Genomic DNA, 24,569 nt, shown 5'->3' with positions numbered 1-24,569 from the left:
CAATAAGTGGTTCTAAAACTGATCTTTGAGGAGCCTCAAGTCATTTTAGAGTGAGAAATAACTATCTGTTGCTACAAAAAGAGATACCAGTGACAGTGGTGAAAAACACCTTCTTACATGCTTTTTTAGAAGAAAATTATTCAGCAATTTTTTTTAGATTAGAACTTCCAGCAGTATATTTTAGTAAATGCGCTATCAAATATTTGAGGATGTTATTAGCTTCTGCAACACAAGATTTTTTTATGCAAATACAACCCACCCTAAAATGCAGTCCGTGACTAAAGATTGATTTGTCTTTTTCTTTGCTCAACACATCTGCCAGATACTGTATGTATTTCTCATATATAAAATCTACAAGTTAGTAATTGTAATTGTCATTTGGAGGACGATACTGTAGTTAAAAAAAACTACTTTGTAAGAACTGCAGCTGTTGTAAGCACTCTTAATTAAATACCATGAAAGATTCTTACACATGAAGCAAATTCATTATAAGCCATATGTTGTTTAATATTGGGACAAGAGTGGGACTTCATAAGATGACTTAAACAAAAGTTGGGTCAGAATTTAAGTATGGACCTTGTGTCTCGCCGAGGTGGTTTGGGGGGCTCGATGACAGACAGAACCTCTCTGGCATACTGACTCTGGTGTAGACCGACCTCCCGCAGAGCCTGCTCAACCCGCACTCTTGGATCAGACACAATCTGGAAGATAGATTTTTTTTTTTTTATAAACACAGCTGCTTTATGCAACCTTTGCTGTTTTTAATGGTTCACTACACATTTAATACTTGACATAAGGTTTGATCATTAATTCATCATCATTTGGTGACAGAAGAGAAAAGCATCACAGTCTGACAATCATTAGTCAATACCTATATTACACAATACCCAAATCCTAACCTGTTAAAACAAAACCACACACAGACTCTACAGTTCACTGACTGACTTTGGTGGCCTTGAAATTAAGACTGTTGAGGACAAACACTTTTTGGCCAGCCACCCAGCTTACATAATTTTCCACCAGTGCATGGGTCACTGGTCAGTGTCACCCAAAAGGAACTGAAACTTAAGTGACTTAATGTAACGAAGGAAACGTGAGTGAGGGAGTGAGACGTCATGTAGGCTCAATACATACAGAGCAGAGATAAGAGGACAGGGGCAAATGATCATGCAGCCTTAAAGACTTTGCAAAGAAAGTGGTTAGGAGGGCAGATCCTATCATGTCTCACCTGTGTGTCTGTGTACGTGTTTATACTGTAGAGAGGCTTTTGGAGCTCAAACTCGTTTACATTCAAGTGTCGACACTTCCAAGCCTCTGTGTCTGCCATCATCCTCTCTGGGTCTGCCTCTGCCACCACCCCAACCTTAGAGAAATAAGAAAAATATACACTGGATTTACTAATAATATACAATTGTCTTTTTACTTACTGCCATAAGGTGGCAGTGATGCCTTTACTCAGATAAGGATGAGTCAAGTTTTTTTCCCCTGTGAGTTATTTCCACTGACAGAACTAATCCAAGTGGTTGAAAGACCAGATAATGCTCCACCTGGTTTCTAAGAGCTTCCAGACGATTCTGTCTCTCTTCTTCTTCTCTCTGCCGCTCAAGCTCCCGCGCCTCTCTATCCAGCCGTCGCTGTTGTAGCATATCTGCCCGAAACTGCACCCTAGAGGAAGCAGAAAAGGTGTGGACATCAGACCTAAACAATCCCTTTCTTCCTCTGCCACTGCCACAATCAACATTACATATTGCTCCTGACACAGCAGACTTCCAGGCTGTGGAGGGCTCTACGGTGCTGCCAGAGTGCAGCTCCTCTCCCATCACCTGCTTTTATCTCTGTCTCAGCTCCTCAACGAATCCCTTTCGCATCTGAATTCATTCTCACAGCCAAAGTCAACAACATTATACGGATTCAATGTGAGTGTGTGTCTGCAGAGAAATTAAATGGAAACCACACCACGCAAGAGAATGTTTTTAAAGGCACGTTTTATTTTTCAGCAGCAAGTTAACATTAGTCTGAGACATTATTTTTCCTGTTGAAAGTTTCCAGTGTGCTCACGTCTGACTGACCCCGCATCACTGATGAGGTGCGACATCTCCAGTGACTCAGCAAGGGTCGAGCATGGAGGTGTTAGAAAGTTGCAAATATTCAGAGAAAGTACTTGTAATGCTACATTGTGGCTCAGGGGGTTGGGAAGCGTATCTGTAACCGGAAGGTCTCCGGTTCGATCCCCGGGCTCTCTGTCCTGGTCGTTGTGTCCTTGGGCAAGACACTTTACCCTACTGGTGTTGGCCAGAGGGGCCGATGGCGCGATATGGCAGCCTCGCTTCTGTCAGTCTGCCCCAGGGCAGCTGTGGCTACAACCGTAGCTTATCTCCACCAGTGTGTGAGAGTGAATGAATAGTGGCATTGTAAAGCGCTTTGGGTGCCTTGAAAAGCGCTATATAAATCCAATCCATTATTATTATCAGAGCATTCTTTTCATTTAAGAAACTACAATCAGCCGTGATTTCTGATTAATACTATGTTTTTCATTTAGCAGTACATATTCCTGTGTATTCAGTAAATATTTTATGATTGATATACACTAATACATTATATATACCTGTTCAACAGCTGATTAACACAAACATCTAATCAGCTACTCACATGAGTTACAGCTACATGTCTACATTTAGGTATGCAGACACGGTGAAGATGACCTGCTGAGGTTTAAAGGAATCATCAGAATGGGAAAGGCCACTGATTTAAGTGACTTTGAACATGGCATTGCTCTTGGTGCCAGATGGGATGTCTGAGTATTTGAGAAACTGCTGATGGGCTTGGATTTGTCCACACAACTATAGAATTTACAGAGAATGGTCTGAAAATGAGAAAATACGCAGTAAGTGCCAGTTCTCTGGGCGAAAATGCCTTGTTAATGCCAGAGGTGAGAGGAGAATGGCAAAGCTGCTTTTGAGCTCATAGTAATGCATCATCAACCCAAATAACCACTCCCTGGCATAAAGGTATGCAGAAGAGCATCTCTGAATGCAAACACACATTGAAAGAGGAAGCAGATGAACTACAGCAACAGAAGAGCACACTGAGTGCCTCTCCTTTTACTAAGAACATGAACCTGAGGCTATAATTTGGACTGGCTCACCAAAATGGAGTTCACTGTACTCAATTGGCCGACATAATCAACAGATATCAATCCAATAGAAGACACTTAGGATGTGGTGGAACAAAGGATTCACATTATAGATGTGCAGCCAACTAGTCTGCAGCAACTGTGTGACGCTAACTTATTGATATGGACCAAAATCTCTAAGAATGCGTCCAGCACTTTGTTAAATCTATGCCATAAAGAATTAACAAAGTTCTGAAGGTAAAAAAAGCGGTTCAACCCAGGTACAGAAAAAAGTGTACCTAATACAAAGTGACCACAGAGTGTATGTATAAATATTATATACATATAATTTCTTCTTTACATAGGATAAGACTATGTAAAGAAGAAAAAATATAGACACTGTATTCTTAAGTTTTGTGTCCATGAAAGTTCCAAAGTGTATTATTTAATTAGTCAATGAAAAGACTGACTAATGATACATGATACAAATGAAGGTGAAATGGTAATAATTTCCTGTTAATACTCTTGAGTGAACTCTGTCACTCACTGCTTACAATGGAAATTATGTAAAAATAATTTAGTAACTGTATTTGTTCAAAGTGCTTCACATAATAATAAAATGCAGCATGTTAGATTCCACTTTTTACTCGAATGTATTTTTCAAATAGACATAGGTCACTTGTAAATTTTGGACAACACTGTGAATTCCTGTGAGTGATCGCCCAAATTGCACACATAAAGTGGCTGACTAAAAACATGTCATGGCTGTTTTGAGTAATTCAGAAAATCTAAGGGTTCTGAGCTGCCTTTAACAACCTTGATGCACTTGGCAGCGCTGAAAACTCAAGGTCCCATGGTGCAACACTCACCTCTCCTTATCTCGCTTTGCCTGTTCTTCCATGACGCTTCTTAGATTAGCAAGCCTCTCTTGATCCCTCTGCTCCAGCACTTCTCTCCTCTTCTGCTGCTTTAAATAAAACTGTCTGACCTGGGGGGAAAAAATCAACAAAGACTAAAACTGAACAAGAACAGTGGCTACACTTCCACTAAGTTGACTCCCACGGAAACTCTTAGGATCATCATGTCCTATTGATTGAGACAGAGCAGGAATCAGATAAGTGTAAATAGAGAGAATGAGATGATATTTCAACGTCTGCCAGACTATTGTGCTAAATTATATGGAATCCAATGAGGCCTAAATGTTCTCATTAATCAGAATGTCTCAGGTTGCCTATACTCGCCTAGCAGACCCCTGAGGAGAAATTTAATTAAACAGTCAGACATACACACACACACACACACATATTCTGGTCTGTCGTACCTGTGGGTTCAATAACTAAAGTGAATAATCAAAATACCCATGTAATTATATCCACAGTGTGCTTTCAATTTGATATCCATGCATGCCCACAATTAAATCATTCAGATTCTGGAGCCATAAATGGCAAGAAATTTGAACGCAGTGAATTTTAAAAAAAAACCAAAAACCCTGCCATGGCGGAATTATTCTTTTATTTTATTCATTCCTAAAGTCCTTAAATATAATGCATTTTTATTTACCCAAAGAAACTCTATGGCATTTCTAGTACTTCTAAAAGAAAGAGACAATTACTTTCAGCGGTTGTTTTGTAGGCATTCAGTGATATTTCATTCCTTGAGAAGTCATTCATACACTCATCCGTTCATACACATGAAAAGGTTTTAGAACGAGCGCACATACAAAATGATTTGATGCTTTCAATACTGTACTGAAAGCATCAAAAAGCATGAAAGCATGAAAGCATGAAATCAATACTGTAAACACTCATCTAAACCTAAACTAATCCCCATTGTCTTCTACATAGTTGTCCCTTGTTTTTGATTGGATGTTTGCATGTTAGTGGATGGAACGCACCATAGTGAAGCATAAGAATTCATACTCATTTTATCCCAAAAGAACAATTAAAGTTGGCCTTTCACTTCCACATTTTTATTCTTGGCCTTTGCTGGGGCAGTGTTGCATGAGTCACAGTTCAAAGAAGTTCCTCTTTAACACACATATGGTCTTGTGTCTGATGCTCAGTTCATCCTGTGTACTGTCTTAAAAAAGCTACTTTTAGCTCCTCCTTCCTGAAAGCTGGCCATAGTAGCAAACTTCTCCTGATTGGCTGCCCTTCACAAACAGCAGAGTTGTGTGCCTGAGATGACCATATTAAGGATCTCTGCTCTTATTGTTATGATACAGTTCAACAGTAGAACAAAAATATCTAAAGCTTTGAGCTTTTGGCTTTAAGGAATTACTCGCACAAAACACTAACCAACCAAAAGGTAGCATTTATCATCTAGAAAAATGCTTGCTTTAATAAAATATATAATATAAGCTAAGGTGAAACATGCAAAAGTATAGACATTAATAAGCAAATGTCCCAGGATTTAACAAACCTATAACGACATTTGTTATAAGGGTGGAGAAGTGTTTACTGTTTCTTTCTGCTGCAACCTGATGGCGGCGTCCTTCTCTCGCTCCCTCTTTAACCTCGCCTCTTCTTCCTCTTGTTGTCTGGCTGCTATTGCTGCCTCAAGCTTTGCTAACTCCTCCTGCTGGGCTCGCCACTGCTGCAACTACAAATACACATGCAGACACACATAAGGGATGAAGGAGAAAAGAAAAAGGCAGATTCTTGTCTATTAGCAACTGTTTGGAAAGAATTACTCAGACGGAGACAACCAGCTGCCAAATTGTGGCACGAACTCCAGAGGAGGTGCCAAAATTGCTTTTCACACTTTTCTAGATCCCCCTCAGGCCCCTCTAAACAATGAATCATAAAGAAAACCCTTGCGTTTGAGGCCTACACTAAAACAAAACGTATCCTAGTGAGGAGAATGGCATCCTCATTCTGCAATTTAGATTAATTATATTTACACAGAAGCTCCTCAAGTTAAAAATGTAGAGATTTTTCAAGTTTTAGCTGAGAAAAAAAAGAAAATCAATAGCAATCCTCAGTCACCCAGCTAGATATTTGGAAAGAGACTGTCTTAACTTTTCAAACACACACATAGCCACAAACATTTGCTGGGGAATGAGTGACAGGTTTGTTATGCAGCAGCCTCTCTGTGGCATGCCGGGTATTGAAGTGTTGAATACTGACCAGGCACACATTATCACCAGCAATATCATCAAGTTAATCATACATGATGTCTGCCTGAGAGAAAGCAGCAGCTGTGAGATTGAGAGAAGAATTTAAACACTCCAGCCTCTAATCCACTTCTATTTAGCAGTGCTAAAGATGGAAATCCTCATCTTCATTCTTGCCTCATAGCTATGTACGCACTTGCTATTTAAACAGTTTCCATTATTGCTTTGTTTAGTACAATCCTGTGGTTGTGAACGGTCACAGTAATAATTTGAATAACTTCTGGTGTTCACATAATCAAACGCTTAAACCCATGCAAAAAAACAAATAAATAAATCATTTAAAAAATGAAATTTTGGCATATTCTGACAAGTTACCCAATATAACTTTAGTGGGCATATTTTCTCAGCAAAACAAGTACACATAATTAAACTATCCATTAAGTTCAATCAGTCAAAATAAGATACCTGCAAAATGTATAGAAAATCATATAGGCAGGTGTGTAGGGAGTACATATATTTTGATACACTCAGGTCACACAACAATGAAATGTTTCTTTAAAAACTCCAAGATTCCCAGTGTCTGAATGTGTTTTGTAAGACTTCTTGTTTAGGCAGGAATGAAGAGGCATTTTAGGTAGCACAAAGAGAATAAAATGGTCATTATGTACAGTCTACAGTAATTTGTCACTGGAATCTCATTTTCTGTGAATTCAAATGGAAATGGGAAACCATCCTTTTTCATGGTAGCACAAAAAAGACTGCAGAGATGTCAGAATAACAAAAGAATGATAGTCTTTTTATCGGAGCACTGCAGCTGGCTCAAAGCTTTTGTTAATATCACTGTACAGTTAAATGTCTTTTGTCAGCCGGCATTGCAGCAGCCATCATAACTTTCTATTGCAAGTTATTTAATATATATAACAGCTGATGGAAGCAGATTAGGCTTTAAAAAAATCAAAAACCATAAAATCATCAGCGCTGTAAATTACTGCAACAAACAGAAGCGAGAATAGCATTACTCCTTATTATGCGGGAACACTCTGCTGAGTGACGTTAATGATACATGAAATTTACAGAATCTTTTAAGGGACAAGAGCTGAAGTCCATTACAAGATGACAAAAATGAAACTATGCAATTATTGTTGTATTTTTACACCCAAGACAATGAACATTTTCCTGAGTTCCATAACAGGTACATCACTGTGCAAAGGAAAAATTATAGACATATGCGTAATTAACTCCTCAGAGAGTTGTCAGCTGAGCCACTGTGGAGCCCACACACTGTCTCAACTCCACAGTTGTTTTCATCTGGCCACCAGAGAGACTCGGCAGCCACTAAATGACTGACTCGATGACAGGCGATCTCACACAGAGCCTAGAGAATATCCTGATTACTGTAGGAAGACCACATAAATAATGTGGCCATAAGTTAATCTATAACAGTGATGTTTGTTTGGTAAAGTACTCTGGAGATAAGGTGGGAGGGCGGAGAGAGAAAAAAAAGAGTGCTGGCTATAAAAGAAAACCTCCGGTTTTGTGAAATCTTTCTTTTTTGTTTGTAGTGCCGCTTGTCCTTTGGCCTGCTCATCCCTTTCCCACCTGAGCATGTTGCAACAATCTGTCATCCCTCCAGGCTTTATTTACTCATGTGGAAAAAAAACACAATCACTCATCAAATATGCCTGGGAGCGAGATATAAGTGGGAGGTAAAATGAAAGCAAGGACACAATAAAAGGCCGGAATTAACAGTAACACAGAGAACAATACGAGCTAATTACAAGAGCCAGAACAAACGGATGGTGATTTGAAAAGAAGAGTCTGTCTTTCAGTGATAAAATGGAACGATTGTGAGCTGGGTCTCATGCATGTAATGTTGACTAGTTATCTTAAATATCTTTTTATTTTAAAACAACCACAGCTTCTACAATTTCACGTCTGGAGCGCTTTCTGAAACTGCTATATGATCAGTAATCTCATCTGAGTGCATACATATGAGTTTAGATTGTCTTCTGTGGCATCCTTGCCCCTTCTAGAACAGAAGAGTTCAAGCAAACTCTAAAATCAATTACCCTTGATTTCTTCCCACTGCACCATTCCCTGAAGAGTGTCTGAGTGGGATGGCAGCACACAACCTCACTCACTATAATGAGGTCAGAATCAGACCGGCACTAACCAAAAACTGTCCTGTGTATGCTCTCATCTGAACCCACTGAGAAGACGAGATGTGGAAACCCAAGGAAGAAAACGTAACAAGTAGGCACTTACTCTACCGCCTTAACCAAAAAGTACCATCACTATAATCTTTCTTTTATAATTCTTTTTCACAGTAAGCTGTTTCCAAAGGGTCTGTTGTCTTTTTTGAAACTGTGCTTTTCATCCTTTTCCATCAGATTACCCCTATATGGAAAAAAACAATTGTATTGTTAAAAAAAAACACAAAAAAAAAAACCAGGATGGACTGCTCTTGAATTATAGATCATGTTGACCGTTAGCCCTCCATAAAATATACATTTTGATTGATTCATTTATTTATATTATACTGCCAGCTCCAATATGCAAGTTTCTGCTACCATATTTTCCTACACAGTACACTAAATACAACAGGGATGACTCACAGTAGAGTCAGGGGAGTTGTTTGGATCAGAGGGAGCAGCTGCAGAAACCAAAGCATTAAAGAGGCAGACGCATCGGAAGGAGAATCCATCTTGCCTCGCTGCAGTGTCACTGCGCAGTGATGATAAAGGCGGTGGAAAGAAAGACTGAATGAAAACAAGACACCATCTGAGCCTCCACGCAAACTCAAATATGTGCACATCCACTACTTAAATTACACTCCATAAGAAAAAAATAATAACCTATTGACAGTCAGTCTTCAATTCCCCAACTTTTGCTTTAAGTTTAGGATAATGCACTTTAAGACATATCAAGTATATGGTCATATATAAAGTTGCACTACTATTTAGAAAGTAAAATAAAAAAAATTGGGAGGTTTTGTTTGTTTTTGAGAATGTACTATCTTTCAAACTTTTGTATAGAAAACATTTCAACTCTTCAGTGTGACACAAATGTGAAAAATAATCTACTGGCAGGTAGCAGAAGGAAAGGAGTGGAGATCGTTATTCACAGCGCTACAAGAATATAGACTTTTTTTTAAGACCGATACAATCTTTGGTGATTTACAAACCTGATATTTTGGCCGATATTTTCTTATATTGTTTTTCCCCCATAATATTTGGTAACTGTAGCGATTTATGAGTCCTAACTAGGATGATATGAAAATGTTGTTTAAAAATAATCTTGAAAGTTGCAGAGTGCCCTCTGGTGGACAAATTATGCAACATCCACATTCATAGAACAGAGAGTTTCTTCCATCTCTTCTTTTACTTTTTTAATTTTCATTTATCAGTTTTAAATGCCAATACCGATATAAAGGCAAATACCAATTATCGGGCAATACACCACCCTCGCCAATATATATTGGCTGGGCTCTAGTTATTAACTATATATTGTGGTTGTTAGGATCAGGATCAGTCTCGTAACAACTTTCGAAACAAGATACCAAAATTGTGGTAATATAGAGTTAAAAACACTGAAAACAGAAAGAATTAATTCATGCCAAGAGGGAAGAATTCACAGATCTGTACAGAAAACAATCCTAGAACTTTGCATCTGCAAACCAACAGCAGAAAAACAACCTCTGTGGTGTTTTTTTGACAAAATGAGGTTCGGTGTTGTCGGCTCCCACCAGCCCTACCTCATACATCAGTGTCTTATCCAAACAGCCACAGGACATAAGCAACTTGGTGCTATATCAACACCACATGGATTTGTTCACATGAGTAACTTGTTTGTTGTGCGAATGTGAACTAGCACCCCTCGGAGACAGCAACATCAAGCTAATAAGACTTGTTTGCAAGTCTTATTAGCTTGCAAACAAGCTAATAAGACCATTCTTATTAGCTTGTTTGCATTCACAGCCCATCCCAAGTGGCAGCTAAAGCAAGAGATGCTGTCAGGCAGCCTGGCGTAATATACAGCCTCATCAGCAGATATACTGTACACAAGCAGGCAATCTGCTCCCTCAAACTTAACACTATCACAGCTGCACATGAGATAGCTTGAAAGGAATATAGGAAAAAAGATGTTACGTTAACTATATAGCATATACTGAATATATATGAGGAAAACGTATATTCTGGCACCATAAGTAGATTTCAGTGTATCTCAAAAATGCAACAACTGAAGACTCAAAGGTATAAAAGAGGCACTAACTTTTTCTCTGAGATGCAAGTAAACGTCCTGCTGGTTCTGGCGGTCTCTGTGTAGCTCCAGCTCCTCCTGGTGGGCATGTTTTGCCTCCTGCAGTGTGACCTGGGCTCGGGCCAGGAGTTCTTCATGGTCTCGCTGCCACTGCTGGGGCACTGCTCTTAGCTGCGCCTGGGTGAAGCGCTGCAAGTCCCACACATATTCATGCTCCAGCTGGAAGAAGAATGAGAACTGTGTACTGTTTGTATGTTTAACTGTACAGATGTATCAGGCACAATTATAAACAGAGTCAGAAAAAAAACCTGGAAGATGACACTGTGATCATAGTGCTTCAAAACTAAAGCACCACAGCCCAAACGGCAACTCTGATATATTATGCATCGTGTTGCACCAAATTAACAATATGCTAATGGCAAACCAAAAACTTCCCTTTGTTACTACATTCTACAATAATGGCAGCAGGACCATAGGGACAAGTCTGTGTCAGATCTAACTCTGCTGGTGTATAAAATGGTCTCTCTCTCTCCTGGCTTTGAAATGTCCTACAGGAAAACAGTTCCTTTCTGTGTGAGGGCTGCCTGTAGCTATTCATCATTGTGTCAGCGCTCACAGAGGCTGCACCACTTGGCTGCTTCATTGGAACCGAGGGAATGATATTCATCTATGGGCTAATAGTGGCTAACTGACGGTGGGAAGGCATTAGACGGCTGAATGGTTTTATTGAAAATGAGTGAGCTGACAGACCTGCCAACGGAACAGAAGCGCCAGAGGCAGTCAAGCAAATCCTGTTTATTAATACACAACTTTAGAACTTGAGGAAAAGCCCCCCACCTGCTTTGTTCTTCCCTTTCTCTTTTTGCCCCTGCCTTTACTGTGGTTTGAAGTAAAGACTAAGCATGAGCCTTTGAGATATGTGCATATATGTTTGCATGCTTGTGCACAGGCTTGGGTGCACTTCAGCCATTGCACTCACAGTTTGTGTGGATGTATCCACAGCACTGTACCTGCAGTATACACTTAGAGTGTAACACCACCTAGTTCAGCTGCTGCATTTACATTTCCTCTGCAGAGTAAGGTTTCCTGGAGGAGAATGTGAAATAAATAATGGCCATATAAACTCAGAAGTACAAAGAGGTATGAATAATTTTTACTATTAGCATGGAATATTATTATTACTATTATATTAATATTATGAAATCCTGCTGATTCTCTGCTGGTACAAAGATAATAGACATTTAATTGCCCCATCCAGCAGAGGGAGATGTCCACTTATAGCTGGCTGGAGTACTACCACCTGATTGTGAAAGTGACATGCTGGTTTTACTTTAGGTCACCCAAAAATACAAGAAATTACCATATACAGATTAAAGTGACACTTTTCTGAGATAGGGATAGCCACTTGGATATCAACTGAAGGCTATGGATAAACTACTGCAAGATATGATATATTTAAAATATCTCGAGGTTAAAAGAGAAAAGTAATAAACCTTCTACACTTCCCCTATTTTCCTTCGGATATTTTTCTACAGGATCAGAGGAAGAAAAAGAAGAACTGCAAGAAATTGCAAACATTTAGGCTGCTTTTATCACCAAGGCTCTTCAATTGTTACATACCACAAACCATTTGTCTCACACCTTCTATTCAGCTAAAATATGACTGACAAAAGCAACAGAAAATGACGCTATCATCCTAAAATGACTGCACAGAGATCAAATTTAACGGCAGGTGAGCAGAATACCATAGCTCAAACAAGAACAGGCTTCAATGCTCTAAAGTGAAAAACAACATAAGAAACATTAGGGCTAAGATGCTGACTCCATAGAAATATAATTAAATTGTGATTAAAACGCTAACTATAGAATTTCCAAGTCACCAATTTGTCTGGAGTGCTAATGGGATTTCGTGTACAAATACACGCAAAATATCACAAATCACACACATGCCAGTCACAATTCATGTTTTCACTGGAAATGCACACAGGCAGAGCTGAGTTCAGCTAGGGGGACCATTTTACTAGTTTGCTGGATATAATCAAAGACATACTTGTTCGGTTGATTTCATTTAGATATCAGATAGAGAAAAAGCCAAAAACTCTGAATAAAATCAAGATTTCTTTTTTCCACATGCTGATAGCAGAATTGCATTTGTGAGTGTAATCAGAGAGGTTTCAGCAAATCAATCTATAGTTCTCACTGATTATCCTATGCACGCAAGCCAGTCTAATTATGACTAATAGCTGAATTAGTCCAACTCTGGGAATGTTTCTGGGTGAGGGGCATGGAGAAAGGCATCTCTCCTCCTTGCAAGACTCCCCTAAGGCTGAACGATCACAGCTCTAAATGCAGCACCCAGCTGGAACTGATATGAGGACAGGTCTCTGGGTGATGGTGAGGACGGAGAGAGGGTCTGGCGGTTGTCATGGTGATGCTAGGCGGTGGCGTGAGCAAATTGTCCACAGTGGGTGACATGGCATATCCTGCAGCGTGCTGAGCAGATCATTGTCCAGGCTTATCTATGTGTCTCACTGCTGGGTTCAGGGTACTAAGCTACATTGATCAGGGAGCTTGGGACTCACACTGTGGGGCTGCTTCTCACAGGGGAGTAAAGTACATTTTTAGATGGGTGTGTGGGAAAGTTAATGCCTTAATTTATGGTAAATGCATGTAAGAGAGCATGTATGTGTGTGTTTTGTGTGTAGTAAAGAAAAAAGAAATAATAATAAAATGATGCTTGGTGGAAAGTGACCAATCATTCAAACCTGGGGACCAATTTACCCAAAGATACATTTTAGGCTTGAGCAAGGCACGTGATGCTCAGTTGTTCTGTGGTCAGCACACCAGACTGTGGTTGCACAGGTTGGCTTCAAGCAGTGACTCTAACTGTATGAGGAGGAACAAGACTTCTTTTCAAAGGTGATCATTGCTTCACCAGATTAATTACATTATACTACAACTATTTATTTATTTTATTTTATTTTTGACTTCTGCTGCTATTAATGTTATGCCACTACTATTCTAGTTAATAAAATGTCATAGAATAGTGTAAAAACCAAAAATATACTCAATTTACTCTCATAACTTGTAGAAAATTAATGCAAAATGTCTTTACATATGAAAATATCAACCATCAAATTTTGTACATTTAGAGATTTTTACCTATTTCCTGATTAGAACAATAGCTGGCTTTTCTGTTTGTCCATTTATAAATAAATTTAACAATTAATTCAGATTTTTCCCCTAAAGTACTTACCAGCTCTTGTCTACTTTTCCCAGGAAAGAATCTCAACAGCATATCCATGCAGAGGGCTCTGTGGTTGGGTATGTCATGAGTATACCTAGACACTGTGAACGTAAAGTGTTCATGATCGTGCTCACACCAGCCACAGAACCTGAAACAATTTCAACACAAACAGTACATGATCAGAAAGGAAAGCACTGCAACAGATAAGCAACACTACAAAATTGTCTTTCTCTACCTTCATTTGACTGCATTGCATTTTCATATAGTACATGCAGATAAAAAGCAGTACTGTGTAACAATAATATAAAAGCAGCTGTATGTAAATAAAAATCGAGCTCTGAAGTAGCTTGGAGATATTGATATAATCACTCTCCTGGTGAGAAATACGTATTTAAAAGGTTGTTTCTGCAGAGTGAAGTGACTATGCATCTATATGATTTTAATATCCTGTTGAGTTCTTAATCTTTCATCTTGACCTGTCCAGTTACAGCAGAGCTCTGCTCCCGCATGTAATTATCTAAATGAAAGGCTGAAGATCATTAAAAGCCTATTTCAGCCACCTATTTCACGTTAGCGGTAAAAACCAGCGATATATTTCATCCAGCAATGCGTAAAAACATTGAATTATGCAAATAAGGGGAAAAAAGCAAAGCTTAAATCTTCAGACATCTTCAGACATACCTGTCTGTCCTTTGCAGTTGTTCTTGGAGGCTCTGCAGCCTGCTCTGGTATCTCTCTGATAGGGAGTGAAAGGCTTCGATCAGTGAGTCCTTCAGCTCTGGATAAGGGCAGTCTGAATTCAAAACCTCTTCTGGAATGTTCACCAAATTATCTGAAGCACTAGTGAGATATTTCTGTGAAGGACAATATGGCAATCCTTGAGGTTGCCTATAGACTTTTTATGTGCTTGATATATACAGTTTTACATAAAAGTTTGGGATAATCATATATTTTGACTGACATTTGAAATTAATACAAGCAAACACAACCCCTCAAGCAGGGGTTCAAAAATTAATGCTGTGGACGGGTGTTTGGAGAAAACAGGGAGAAGCATTTCCTAAAACAAACATCTTGCTAACTGTTAAGCATACTGGTGAAAATATTCAGCTTTGTGTTCTAAATATCAACATGTTGGATGCATATCTCAGTAGTCAGTTATATAAGCAGAACTGTAAAGAGGTTACTGAAGAATAGAACGATGACCCAATAAACGTCTAACTTAGTTCAAAATAAATAAACAAAATATTCAGATGGAGCAAACTTTGGCATTCCCTGCATAATGAAATGTTAATTTCCTCTCACGACACACTGTAGCACTCACTTATTAAGGTGAAGAATATGCTATTATCGACAATGGAAATTTCTCTGCATAAAATAACAAACCTCCAGGCCAAGGCCTACAATCTCTCTCTCCAGGTCCAGATACTCTTCATCAAAGTTTGCAATAATGTCATCTTGTTGTGCTTTGACAAAGTTTATCTGTTGGTACAAGAATGAAAACATAAAAAATGTATTAAATACAGTGTTAGAAAACAAACATGCCAGTTTGACCTTTTGTTGTCAAGAAAAAACAAAATGGTAAAACAGAACTACAAATCTTGCTCTGGCTACCTTGGAAGTCCTCTGCCACAAACAACTCTCTCTCAAGATATTTATATATATTTTCTTTCGGTCATCTAAATTTATGAACTTCTGATAGACTGCTGCAATAATAGAAAATCACTAATTAGGCCTATTAAAACTGTAAGAGCCTAATTAAAAGGAGTAGTTAGATCTAAGGTAATGTTTAAGAAATATTAAGCAGTATTAACATTTTTAAAAGTTGTACACAAGCATAGTGTCGCCTACTGTGTGCTTTTCTATTTCTTTTTGTACCACCCAATTCTGTGCCAATTTTAGTGTTGTTTTTAAACTCCTCACTTTCACTCCAGGATGAAAGCACAATTATACAGCATTCAGCTTCTCTTTTTTATTGTGAGGCAGAGAAAGGAAAAGTGGTGGAATAAGAGATTGGGAAAGGAAGACAAAATGTGTGTTTATCAGCAATCAGGTGGGTAAGGGCTATGGGCCAATAAGAGAATAGGAGGCCATGGGGGGGAATACACTTCATTCCCAGTAAGGTGTTTCTGAGACCCGGCTAACTCCTTAATCTCACGATTCATCTCTAGACCCAGCAAAAGCCTCTCAGAGTCACAGACAGAATTTATGTCTTTAGGGTCCACAGATATCTAACAAACAACAGCTTCATGGACAGCATATACTGCTGGGCACAAGGTAAGATCACTGTGTGAAAGTAAGAGATTGTAAACTTCTGTGGAGGAGCTGGATGGGCTATTTTGGTCTGGTACCTGCAGAGAGTTTCCGCTGATTAGATTTGCTTTTGAAGACTTGAAGTGTATAGACAGGAAAAAATACTGCCACTTTTTTTCTTTTTTCCCCCAATCAAGGACATATGTTGCAAAACACTCTTTTATACATGTATATATATATGGCTGGTCTTTATCAAAATCACTAAGCCCTTATTCCATATCTCACAATACCTGTTGTATCACTTGTTCCCAGTTTGATGGATGTGCAGAGAGCTGCTGATGTTGTACTTCACCCAGTCTGAAGACCAGGTCATCCCTGAGCTGATAAATAGGCTGCACAGAGTTTATCCTGAATGCCTCAATTTCCCTCTCAAGAAACAGTTCTAAAACCCGAAAACACACAGGTATACACATTAGCAGTGCACTGCTTAAACAGCAAGGTGATGGTGACACAAATGCACATAAAAAATGTAGTTGTTTACCATATTCTTGAAGAGAGAAGATGGCACTGTCCGTTATATTGTTTGGCCTGATCTGCTTTATAAAATAATGGATGTCATTTTCAGCTTTCTCTCTGTTGGAGAGAACAAATGCATTCTATTAAATGCAAACATATCCATTAATTTAAATGACAAATAATGAACTCATTTTAAACCTAAGCATAAATGATATAATTATGCAAAATGGCCTGTTTCAGAATAAGAGACTTTATTTATTTATCTATTGATGCAAGCATCACTGTAATGCAGTACCTAATAAACATGGAGTTAATGTCAGCTTCCTAACGTTATGGAGTGCTCTGTAGCTTAATCTATAAAACTATATGACAACTTATTGATCTGAATTTGTACAAGCGGCCATGACCTGAAAGGTAGCTGCTAATTATACATAACGGTGTAAAAAGTATATATTTTACCCTTAAATGAGTAAAATAAAAAAGCATGTTCTTTGCATTTGGCTTACAACAATTCCACATTTAGAGATGGCCATAAGAAGGTGAAAACTTTTTTTCATCTATCTCACACACACACACAGAGTATTACAGACTTCGCTGGTGGACTTTCTCCAAAAGTTTGACAAAAGTTAGGGGTAGGATGTCTTGTTGCTGTGAGCAGCTTCATACTGAAATGACCCACAGAGAGAGCTACAATAATTATTTGTTTCTTGCTAACATGGTTGAGATGGTTGCAAAAAGGAACAAGTAACCATAGAGATATACTTTGCTGTTTGCTTGTTTGAATCCCAAGGTACTTTAACTAGATATGTGTGGAGAGAGATGCAAGCAGTGGCACATCCTTATGACTAGGCTCATTACTGAGGATAACGCTTGTGTACATCATTAACCTTGGGTGGCTCAGACATAGTCATTATGCAGCCAAACAAGCTGCACCCCAGAGCTAGTGCTGCCCTTCTCACTTCACAAGACATGACACTGCTGGGGCCCCCAGTCCCACACTTCTGCCTCAACCCACAGAGGAACACTTTTCCTCCATTTAGTATACCCCTCTGTCTCTGCATGGCTATAACCACCCACTTCTCTCTGTTAATTTAATGTCATGGAGTCAGAAAATCAGCTTAAATATCCTCTCTTCATTTTTTCTCGGACACATTTTTTGTTTCATCTTTTTTGTGTGTCCAGTTTATTCATTTATTTATTTTTTCATGCATGTTCCTGGCTAGGCATAATGGGGCTTAAGTGGAATGTTTGCATGGTGTAATAGCAGATTCAGAAAACTGCAGCAGATAATGACAGGGAGTAATAGGGGGCTCTTACTCAGCCTTTTGCAGCCTGAGGCACTCTGTGCTCCACACCTGTCTGTGCTGCCGTAATATGGAGCTCTCCTTGGTTGCCTTGGCTGCACAGCGAGTCTTGTGAACCTATAAGATGGTTCACAAGGCAGTTAAATGCAAAGCAGGAATAAACAGTTTTCCTGGAAGCCCAACATGCATTTGGCTGGAGTGCTTGCTTTTAAATGCACTTTAACTAGGAACATTTATTTCCGCCTACAATTAACTTCATCCGGAGAGATCTCTATGCGCAGTGCTTTAACGCATCAAATGTCTAGACCATTTTGAATGAAGCACAAAGCATATTGTGCACATAGTTTATACATACATCATAATGTTGCAAAGAATGTGAAATACGCAGTATTCTTATGGTTGAAAGCATTTAATCCATTTAAAGGCATGCTTCAGTTTTTATTAGCATTATTAAATCTTTGAGTGACTCATAATTCAGCTGGAACAGTGTCACTATTAATGCAAAAAAACAAAATAAACTGGAAAAAATTTGATGAAACACAAATGATACACATTAGGCATGTTAATAGGAGAAACGGGGGAGGTAGCAGTCTTAATCTGTCATCACTTGTGGGTTCCCCCCCATAAACCCTCTTTAAAGCACTCCGTTAGAGCACCTTTAGCATAGCAACGCATTGTCTTATCAGTGTTTTTTTTCACAAAATATAATCTCACAAAACCAAAACATGGTTGCAAGTAATTTCCAGATGAGCAGTGAATAAAATGATTTGGGTATACATTCAAATGCTGTGTCTATGTGTTCAGAGGGGATTGCTGTTTTTGGATATGTTTTGCTAATGCTCATTTTATAGTAAGTCAATCTACAGTGCTCAGTTGGATTTTAGTGCAGCACTGAAATAAAAAGGCCAAACTGCTGATATTCCATGCCTCTTCCAGGCAGTGTATTATAGGTCATTTTAATTTGCACTGGCTGTCTAATAACTCATTTGGACTGCAAAAACTGTGCCTGGAGCAAAAATTACATCACCTCATTTGTAGTCTCACTCTGCCAAATAAAACTAATCCATTAATATCTACTCTTATTAGCATTATAATAGCCATTAAATTGGTTAGCTTCCCAATCAGTTTTTAGGTAAAGGCACTTAAAACATTTTAGTGAACATTATTGTTTGCTTAAACCTAACCAAAGGAAAATTGAGGTCTTTAATTCTCATATTTAAAGTTTTTCTCACACCACATTATACATTTTCATGCATTTAACAACATTTCCTTCCATTTAATTCTTAACCCATACCAATCTTATTTTTATGCCTCTGTTAAACAAAATGTATGGCATTTTAAAAATCGCTGACATAACACTTCCTGGCTTCCAGACGGAAAATGTAAAAAAATGTATAAAATATTCAAAGGTCTGCCTGGATTACATGCCACCTTGCAAGACCCATACGAAATACCTGGATAAAAAAAATTGAAAATGGTTATTTTCAAGTCAGAAGACCATAATACCGTCGGAAAATCAACTCTGTACTTGACCTAGAATATTCTGTGTAAATCCATGGCTCACCCTTCATACATTTCTCACGTTTCCATAGATCTTTCCACAATAGGCTCCTTGACTTGTCATAAAAGAAAAAAGATTTTATGTTACTAATAACATAAAAGAGGATTTTCTTCTAACTCTGGTTCATTCTTTCTCTACTTTCTGTGAAACAAACATGTAGTAGTTCTTCATGTGCAATGAAAAGTTGCACTACTTCAAGAAAAAAAATGAGGCCATTTTCAATTTGAAAGCAGCAACACATTTCTAAAAAAGTTGGGCCAGAGCCATGTTTAGCGATCTCCTCTTTGTGTAACAACAGTATGTAAACATCTGAGGAGACCAGCTGCTGGACTTCTGGGAGAGGAATGTTGTTCCATTCTTGTCTGACGTAGGATTCTTGCTGCTCAACAGTTCTATATCTGCTTTGTCATATTTTTCATTTAATGATGTGCCAAATGATTTTAATTGGTGAAAGTTCTGGACTGCAGACAGGCCTGTTCAGCACCCTGACTCTTCTGCTACGAAGTAATGCTCTTGTAATAGATGTTGGATTGATGTGCCCCATATCATCAGGAACTGAGAGCTGATAACAAGCTGGATGATCCCTCTCTTTAGTCCAGAGGATGAAGGATGTTTTTGAAAAGCATTTCATATTTAGATTTGTCTGACCACAGAGCAGTTTAACACTTAATTCAGTCCATTTCAAATAAGCTTTAGGCCAGAGAAGACACTGCCCTGTCTGAATCATGTTACACATGGCTTGTTCTTTGCATCACAGAGTTTTAACGTGTCTTTGTGGATGACATGCTGAACTGCATTCACAGGCAGTGATTTCTATTCCTTTGCCCATGCAGAGACTTCCATGGTAGAATCATGGCTGTTTTTAATGCAGCGATGCACGTCACAGGCATCCAGTATTAATCTTCAACCTAGTCACTTGTGTACAGAGATTTGTTCTCTGAATCTTTCGGTAATACTATGTACTGTAGATGACAAGCTGTTTACATTTTATGGAATTCTTCCACAATTAGTAGACACAAATTTTTTTTCCCAGATTGGTGAACTTCAACCCATCTTTACTTCTGAGAAACTTTGACTCTCTAAGATCTCTTTTTATCCTCTGACCTGTTACTGACCTGTTGCCAAGTAACCTAATATTTTTCATGAAATACTAAAATGTCATATTTTCTATCTTCTGTTATTATTCTGTTTTATGTGATTTATAAATCATTCCATTCTGTTTTTATTTATATTTTACACAGTGTCTTAAATTCTCTATAATAGGGTTTGTATATTCAGCTCGTAGACATCCACATGAACAATGTAAAAATAGTTGTATGAGGACATTTAATTTCCTTTCATACACAATGAGTAAAAAGTCATCTTTTTCAGTTTGAAGGATTTAAACTTAAACCACAGGTATTGTTATAAGCCATGTCTCATTCTTTTTTCAACTTCTCCCTTCAGGTGTTGCCACCCTATCCTCTGCATCACACCAATTATCTGCGTGTCCTTTCTCACTACATCCATTAACCTTCGCTTTTTCCTAATACATGCACTATCACTCTTCTACCCATGGCCAAACCATCTCAACCTTGCCCCTTTTACTTTGTCTCCAAATCAGCTCCATCCTGAGCAGTCCCTCTGATATACCCTTTCCTTATGCATTTTTCATTCTTTATTGCTCCTTTTAATACATTTTGAAATACAAATCATCAATGAAATGTCATACATGAGTAAAGGATCAATAACTTTGCAATCACACAAAGGGGATTCTCCCGCAATATTGGAGACATGGAATCTGTCAGTTATGCATTTTCTTATAATATAATGTGTTTCAGCAAAAACACGTAAACATTAATATAGGTGAATCAGTAGGGAAAATGTAGCAATATTATGCCCATTTGTTGGATGTCTACCTGTAATCAAAACAGTACTGAAAAAAATATGTTTCCCACTCCTTTTTTTAGTGTTTACATACACACATATCTGTATATTGGGTAACACAGTGCACAGAGTGTAGTATAGAGCTGCCAAGTGTTTACTGTCTACTAATGCTGCCAGTCCATTTATAGAAAGCAAAAATGATCCCATGCTTGAGGCTACTCATGGTAATTTATTTACCCCTATCACATCACCAATATGAGATGTTCAAAAAGCCTGCTTTTTCAGGAGGGCCAATATGAACATAGCCTCTCTTATCTAAGTTATCCAGAGCACAGGGTTGAAGAAGCCATGGGCTATCACGATGATGCTAGAAGGCTTCTGACACAATTTACTAATTAAAACAACACAGGTCTAACAGCCTAATCTCCAGTGCCCCTAGCATTAACTTTTTGATCAGCTCATAATCATGTGACTATGAACGTCAAACAGTGTGGTGGGAAAAACCACAGGAAGCCAAATGAATATTCACAGAAATGCCATTCTGTATGGCAGTGATATTACTGCTCTCTTTCATGTTGTTGGACAAACTACAAGAATTATGCAATGTCTATTTTATGCTAAATGAAATCCTTTTACAGCGTGTGGCATATATGAAAGAGTGGGAAAAGGTAAACACACACACATGCACGCACACAGATATTGCACTTTTTACTACTACTGAGGACATGCTATTTAGTTAACACTTCCTTTGATGTATAATGAGTGGTTTTATTCCACATACTCCTTTATGTGCTGCTGAATCAACGTGTTATTAAATGCAACAGGACTTTATTTTAGGAAAACACAGCTTTTTTTATTAGCACAAGGATTATAGTGCTAAGAAAAGGTTACCTTTTGTCCAATTAGATCAGTCTCCTGGCGTTTGGCATCAACAATCGCTAGTAGTCTTTTATATTCTGCCGGCTTGTATTTTGAGCTGCCAAGACCATTTTTCATTCGCACTGTCAGTTTTTCTGCATGGATGAAAACAGATGATATGGATGAATTAGGATCACTGGAATTCTTGAAAATCTCATCACTTTTAATGTCTGAAGTAAAAACTTTATGCTGACTTCAGCAAAAAAAAGGTTAGACAGAGGAGCAGCACCAGTTAAGCTCTAATGGATTGTATGTGTAATAAAGAAATGATTGCACAGGAGGAGGGGGATAGCAGAGACAAACTGTGTCAGACGTTTTTTTTCAGTGCTTCGGCTTGACTCAAGGAAGCAGGTGGATAAACACAAGCTGTGCCTGTGACAAAAACAACAGACTTGAAAGGCACCTGGAGAATTCGACATGAGGGCTTCAGGTCAAACCGGTTCAACAGTTCAGTAGACCACTATGTCAGAAGCCAGAATATTCCAGCCATTTTTCACTCACTTACCAACATCTTCCGTTTTAATGCTCGTTATGAATGTTTGTAGATCCTTTCCACTCATCACTGTGGAGCTTTATCTTCATGCACCAGAGTACCTTCAAAATAAATACATTAATTATTGCGCTGCAAACACATGCACAGCTTTGTTGCCTACAAAAAAAAAAGTTTGGTGTGACATTGTTTAAAATGCTAGTTAACATCAACAAGTTTTAGTGTACTGCAGCCAGTGTGTGTGTGATATACTGCTGGAATGTTTTTTTTTCTTTTTTGCCTTTGTTTTGGATTCAAGACATAGGTCATTCTAGAAATGTCAATTTTTCTGTCCCTGGCTTTTACTACACTTAAAAACCACTTTATTTACAATTTATTTCCATGTTAAATTTGAATATTTTTTCCTTCCTCATCCATTAAATTCACAATATCTGTTTTTTTAATTAAATTATATAGAAGAACAGGCACCACCACAGCGTTTGTCCTCACAGTGGAGTATGGTGGGTAAAGGCTGTGTTTTTTTTGTTATATGTTTTGCATATAAGTTTTTGCATCAAATCAATCAGATATGTTAAAAATATGATGACTGTGACAAAATGAAGCAAAATGTGAAATAAATATTGTAAGATATATAAAGACAGTCATGGTCCCTTAAAACTGTGTCACTGGTGTTATGAGAAACGTTTATTATTTTGAAACAAAACATCCCAACAATGACATCACTTGACTTACTATCACAGATTTCCTGAAGCACTATAAAGAAATGGTCATGATGAGACCAGTGTCTCTTTTCATTTATCAGATTTTTTTCTGTTTTATCTTGTAATTTCATAAGAAGCTTTTAGTTGAAGTCACTAATACGACACAGTTAGGAAATTGTTAAAGAAAAACAAAAACAAAACAACAGAATATAAATAGATTAAATGACATAATTTGGTGAGTATAAGATGACTGACATCATGTGTGCGCATAGTAAAGCGCTATATAAATACAGGCCATTTACCATTTACCATGTGGTTTGATGCTTGCAGCATCTATTTTGTAAAAAGCATTTTCCATGAAAACTGTCACTGCTGTTACCTTCCTTATGGGTAACATTAGACCCCTGAGATAATAATTTTACATCCACTGAAATTTGGTACAGGTACAGGTTAAGATATAAAGAATGGCATTGTCACTCGTTTTAAGTGTTCTTTATATGCTTTCATTTGATTTTATTGCTAATAAATGGCTTTGCAAATATCATACATTGACGCTTTGAACAAACGCTTTGAAATAATAAAATATTATCTTATGATTTTTGCATTATCATTGCATTATTCTAAATAATAATTAATAGAAGCCCCCCAAATTTGCATAATGAGTAAGATAACACCAGTGACGAAAAGGTGGCACGTGGGGTAAATGTACAAAAGAAATATTTTTTTAAAAATCATTAGGTTGTCTTTTTTTTTTTTTTTTTTTTTTTTTTGCTGTTAAAACTATGGCCATACAACTAACCTAAATATTTTCCAAGCCAAGCTCTGTTAATTTACTTTACCGACTTTTACCAATTGTTATATTACTTAATTAAACTAGAAAACGCTTAACTTTATCATTGTCATAGCTGCTACTGCTATAGTTTAGCGACAGTACTTAGGTAGAACTTATGCTCAACCTCACAAAAAAACACACATAAAAAAAACAAGTGAACCAAAGGTTTCCTACAAGACCAAGCTCAAACTACACCTACAATAAAGTTACACACAACAATTAGCGATTATTTGCGTTGTAAACTAAGTATATATACCCGACGAGCCACCTAGCTTACCTTGTTCTCTCCCTTCTATAGTGTATGGGTTGACAAAACAGGTAACCAAGGTAACTATCATCTTCTCAGTCATTGGTTAATTTAACAACGCGTACCTCTTCGGGAACGCCCCCGTATTCG

General features: G+C 38.0%; 1 protein-coding gene across 3 annotated transcripts; it reads right to left on the bottom strand.

Moving 5' to 3' along the window:
* Positions 1–482: 482 nt before the first annotated feature.
* On the bottom strand, positions 483–24,511 carry LOC146690925 (coiled-coil domain-containing protein 148-like). 3 transcript variants are annotated; one of them, XM_085434114.1, is made up of 15 exons: positions 24,450–24,511; positions 22,655–22,743; positions 22,123–22,244; positions 17,818–17,921; positions 16,526–16,617; positions 16,275–16,426; positions 15,118–15,213; positions 14,416–14,588; positions 13,744–13,882; positions 10,500–10,706; positions 5,573–5,713; positions 3,982–4,100; positions 1,548–1,665; positions 1,229–1,363; positions 483–701 (listed from the first exon to the last, which is right to left on the bottom strand). In XM_085434114.1, exons 2-15 carry the CDS (start codon positions 22,707–22,709, stop codon positions 558–560), a joined length of 1,797 nt encoding a protein of 598 aa, XP_085290240.1. In that variant the 5' UTR covers positions 22,710–22,743; positions 24,450–24,511; the 3' UTR covers positions 483–557. The 3 variants fall into 3 exon arrangements, with proteins under 3 accessions (XP_085290240.1, XP_085290241.1, XP_085290239.1); XM_085434115.1 differs by lacking the exon at positions 24,450–24,511 and adding an exon at positions 22,453–22,521 and having other exon boundaries at positions 22,655–22,707; XM_085434113.1 differs by lacking the exons at positions 22,655–22,743; positions 24,450–24,511 and adding an exon at positions 22,463–22,646.
* Positions 24,512–24,569: the final 58 nt, after the last annotated feature.

This window comes from Copadichromis virginalis, linkage group LG16 (genome assembly GCF_057382275.1).
Source record: "Copadichromis virginalis isolate Kocher_CV1m ecotype Utaka linkage group LG16, C_Virginalis_male_GT1.1, whole genome shotgun sequence".
Classification (NCBI taxonomy): Eukaryota; Metazoa; Chordata; class Actinopteri; order Cichliformes; family Cichlidae; genus Copadichromis; species Copadichromis virginalis.
The sequence above is the reverse complement of the archived record's forward strand: the minus strand, read 5'-3'. Positions and strand labels throughout refer to the sequence as shown.

Excerpts from the sequence above, each read along its gene's own strand:
- LOC146690925 (XM_085434113.1), bottom strand. The coding sequence starts at position 22,568 with ATGTCGAATTCTCCAGGTGCCTTTCAAGTCTGTTGTTTTTGTCACAGG. Across the intron at positions 16,618-17,817 it reads CTCAGGCTGCAAAAGGCTGA|AGAGAAAGCTGAAAATGACA; the intron begins GTAAGAGCCCCC and ends TCTCTCCAACAG. Across the intron at positions 15,214-16,274 it reads GGGAACAAGTGATACAACAG|ATAAACTTTGTCAAAGCACA; the intron begins GTATTGTGAGAT and ends TTGTACCAACAG.